Source organism: Piliocolobus tephrosceles, chromosome 14 (genome assembly GCF_002776525.5).
Source record: "Piliocolobus tephrosceles isolate RC106 chromosome 14, ASM277652v3, whole genome shotgun sequence".
NCBI lineage: Eukaryota > Metazoa > Chordata > Mammalia > Primates > Cercopithecidae > Piliocolobus > Piliocolobus tephrosceles.
Genome location: NC_045447.1, coordinates 25,894,105 through 25,896,067, shown reverse-complemented (window position 1 = coordinate 25,896,067; position 1,963 = coordinate 25,894,105). Strand labels below are relative to the sequence as shown.

General features: G+C 47.3%; 1 protein-coding gene across 3 annotated transcripts in view; it reads right to left on the bottom strand.

Annotated features, from left to right (window-relative positions):
- Positions 1-556: 556 nt before the first annotated feature.
- The window catches only part of FKBP15 (FKBP prolyl isomerase 15), a 54,813-nt gene continuing 53,406 nt past the window's right edge, over positions 557-1,963 (bottom strand). For all 3 annotated transcript variants that reach the window (XM_023223703.3, XM_023223701.2, XM_023223702.3), the window contains one exon: positions 557-1,200. In XM_023223703.3, coding sequence (XP_023079471.2) covers positions 1,123-1,200 — 78 coding nt within the window. In that variant the 3' untranslated portion in view covers positions 557-1,122. The remainder of the gene's footprint in view (positions 1,201-1,963) is intronic.

Here is a 1,963-nt window from a genome sequence, read left to right as displayed (position 1 = left end):
AGACATCCAAAGCCTGCAAGGATGATGCCAGGCCAGATGAAGTGGAATTTTGAGTCTTATCTTGTAAACATTTAAAATCAAGGAACTTTTTTATTAAAATTATTCTATTTTTTAAAAGACTGATTGCATGATCTTTGGAAGATCCTGGAATCAAGAAAATGACCACAAATATTTTCTCACTACTCTTCTCTGCATTAGTCCTGGTCCCATGAGTTCTAAGGGAATGGAAGCTGCCCTCAAAGTGAAGAATCCCTCAGGTGCCATGAACAATGGAAAGAAGGGACCCTCCCACCTTCTCTGCATGGCTTCCTAGACTGCAGGACTAAGCCTGCAGGAGCAAGAGAACCATCATGCCCCAGGGATGGGCTAGGACTACAGTGGTGACTTTCTTTGAAAGCCTAAAAGTTCCAGGGTTAGGTAACAAAGGGAGTAAATATGCCACAACGTTCTGTGCACGTTAACTGACCCAGATCTGTAAGATTCCTACCCTTACATTCCCATAAAGGAGCACAGACAGCCCTTGGAACCAAACTCAATTTCTCTCCAAGGGCTTGAGTCAAGTTTCATTATAGACATTTATTTTAGTTTTATTTTCAAATAGTCATTGACCTCTTGTATCAGATTTAAGGCAGAGAAGAAGATACATGTCCCAGGACTATAGGCCAGGCTGTTAACTGCACCGGGATTTAGATGGTGTAATCTCCCTTGGTTCTACCAGGAAGACCTCAACCCAGGTGACTTGACTTGTTGCCAGGGCACAGTTGAGCACTGGATTCAGGTAAAGGAGGGCTCCCAGGTCAGTCTGAGAGTTAATGAAGAGATTTAAAAGTCTGGCAGAGGACAAGACTCTTACAGGTGACTGGCTGGAGGGGAACCTACCAGTCCTTCTTCCAACTTGCTGCTGAAAACCCAGTGTTTTTGAATATGGTTATGATCCTCTTCACCAGGTCTGGCGGGGGTGGGGCTCAGAAGGTGGCCGAGCCACTGTCTGAGCCCAAACTATTGTTTCCAGAATGCTCACCTTGACCTCACCCTGTGGCTCACCTAGACCCAGGGCTGGCTGTGCAAAATCATGCTTAGGGAAGGGTTGCAGAGAAATCTTTGCACCAGTTTCCTGGGTCTTCATCCCAGCCAGTCAATGTCATCGTCATCATCATCATCTCCAAAAAGGGGTGTTGGGGGTGGGCGTCCCTTCATGCTCTGATAAAACAGGAAAGAGCAGTCAGTCCTCACTTGTCCGTGCACCACTCAACTTTCCACCTGTGAGTGGAAGCAATCCAACTTCTGTTCCCAGCTCTGGGTCAGAAAGGAGGTTGTACTGACAGGGCCAACTCTGAGGCCAGCAAACCTAGGCTTTCAGATAAAGCTGAGACAAGCAGGCAGAGAAGGGAGGCAATCTTTTCAACAGAGACAAAAGACGAACTTTGTTTGGCTGATCTCGTCATTTATTTGTGAAGCACATGTATTGATTTGACAGGTTTTCCTCTCATGCAGTAACTTACATATTTTGTGTGAAGAAAGAAGGGTCAGAGAGGAAACACTGGAGCAGGAGAAAGAAACAGAAGCAAAGCAGCCCTGAGAGAGCAAAAGGAAGTGGGAAGTAGGGAGGCTGGGAAGGAGACAACCACATATAAAAATACACTGTTGTTGTGGCCTAAAGTGGCCTGACTGGCTCTGGGTGTGATCCCATCATTTGAAAAAGAGTTGAATGTGGAGGCTTGGCCAACTGGAGAATCCTAAGAGGTGAAGAACACGGAGCCACAGCCCCTCACACCTCCAGCCTGACTGGCACCACCCTCGCTCCTCCCAGCTAAGGTAGTGGGGGTGAAAGGGACTGATGGGCCATAAGAGACCCACTCTTTTCACAACTTGAGCTCCTGACCTTTCTCCTCTGGATTGGCAAGGGAACAGGACCTACCCGGCTAGAAGGGATTGACGCTAGAGACAGGCACGAACCGAATAG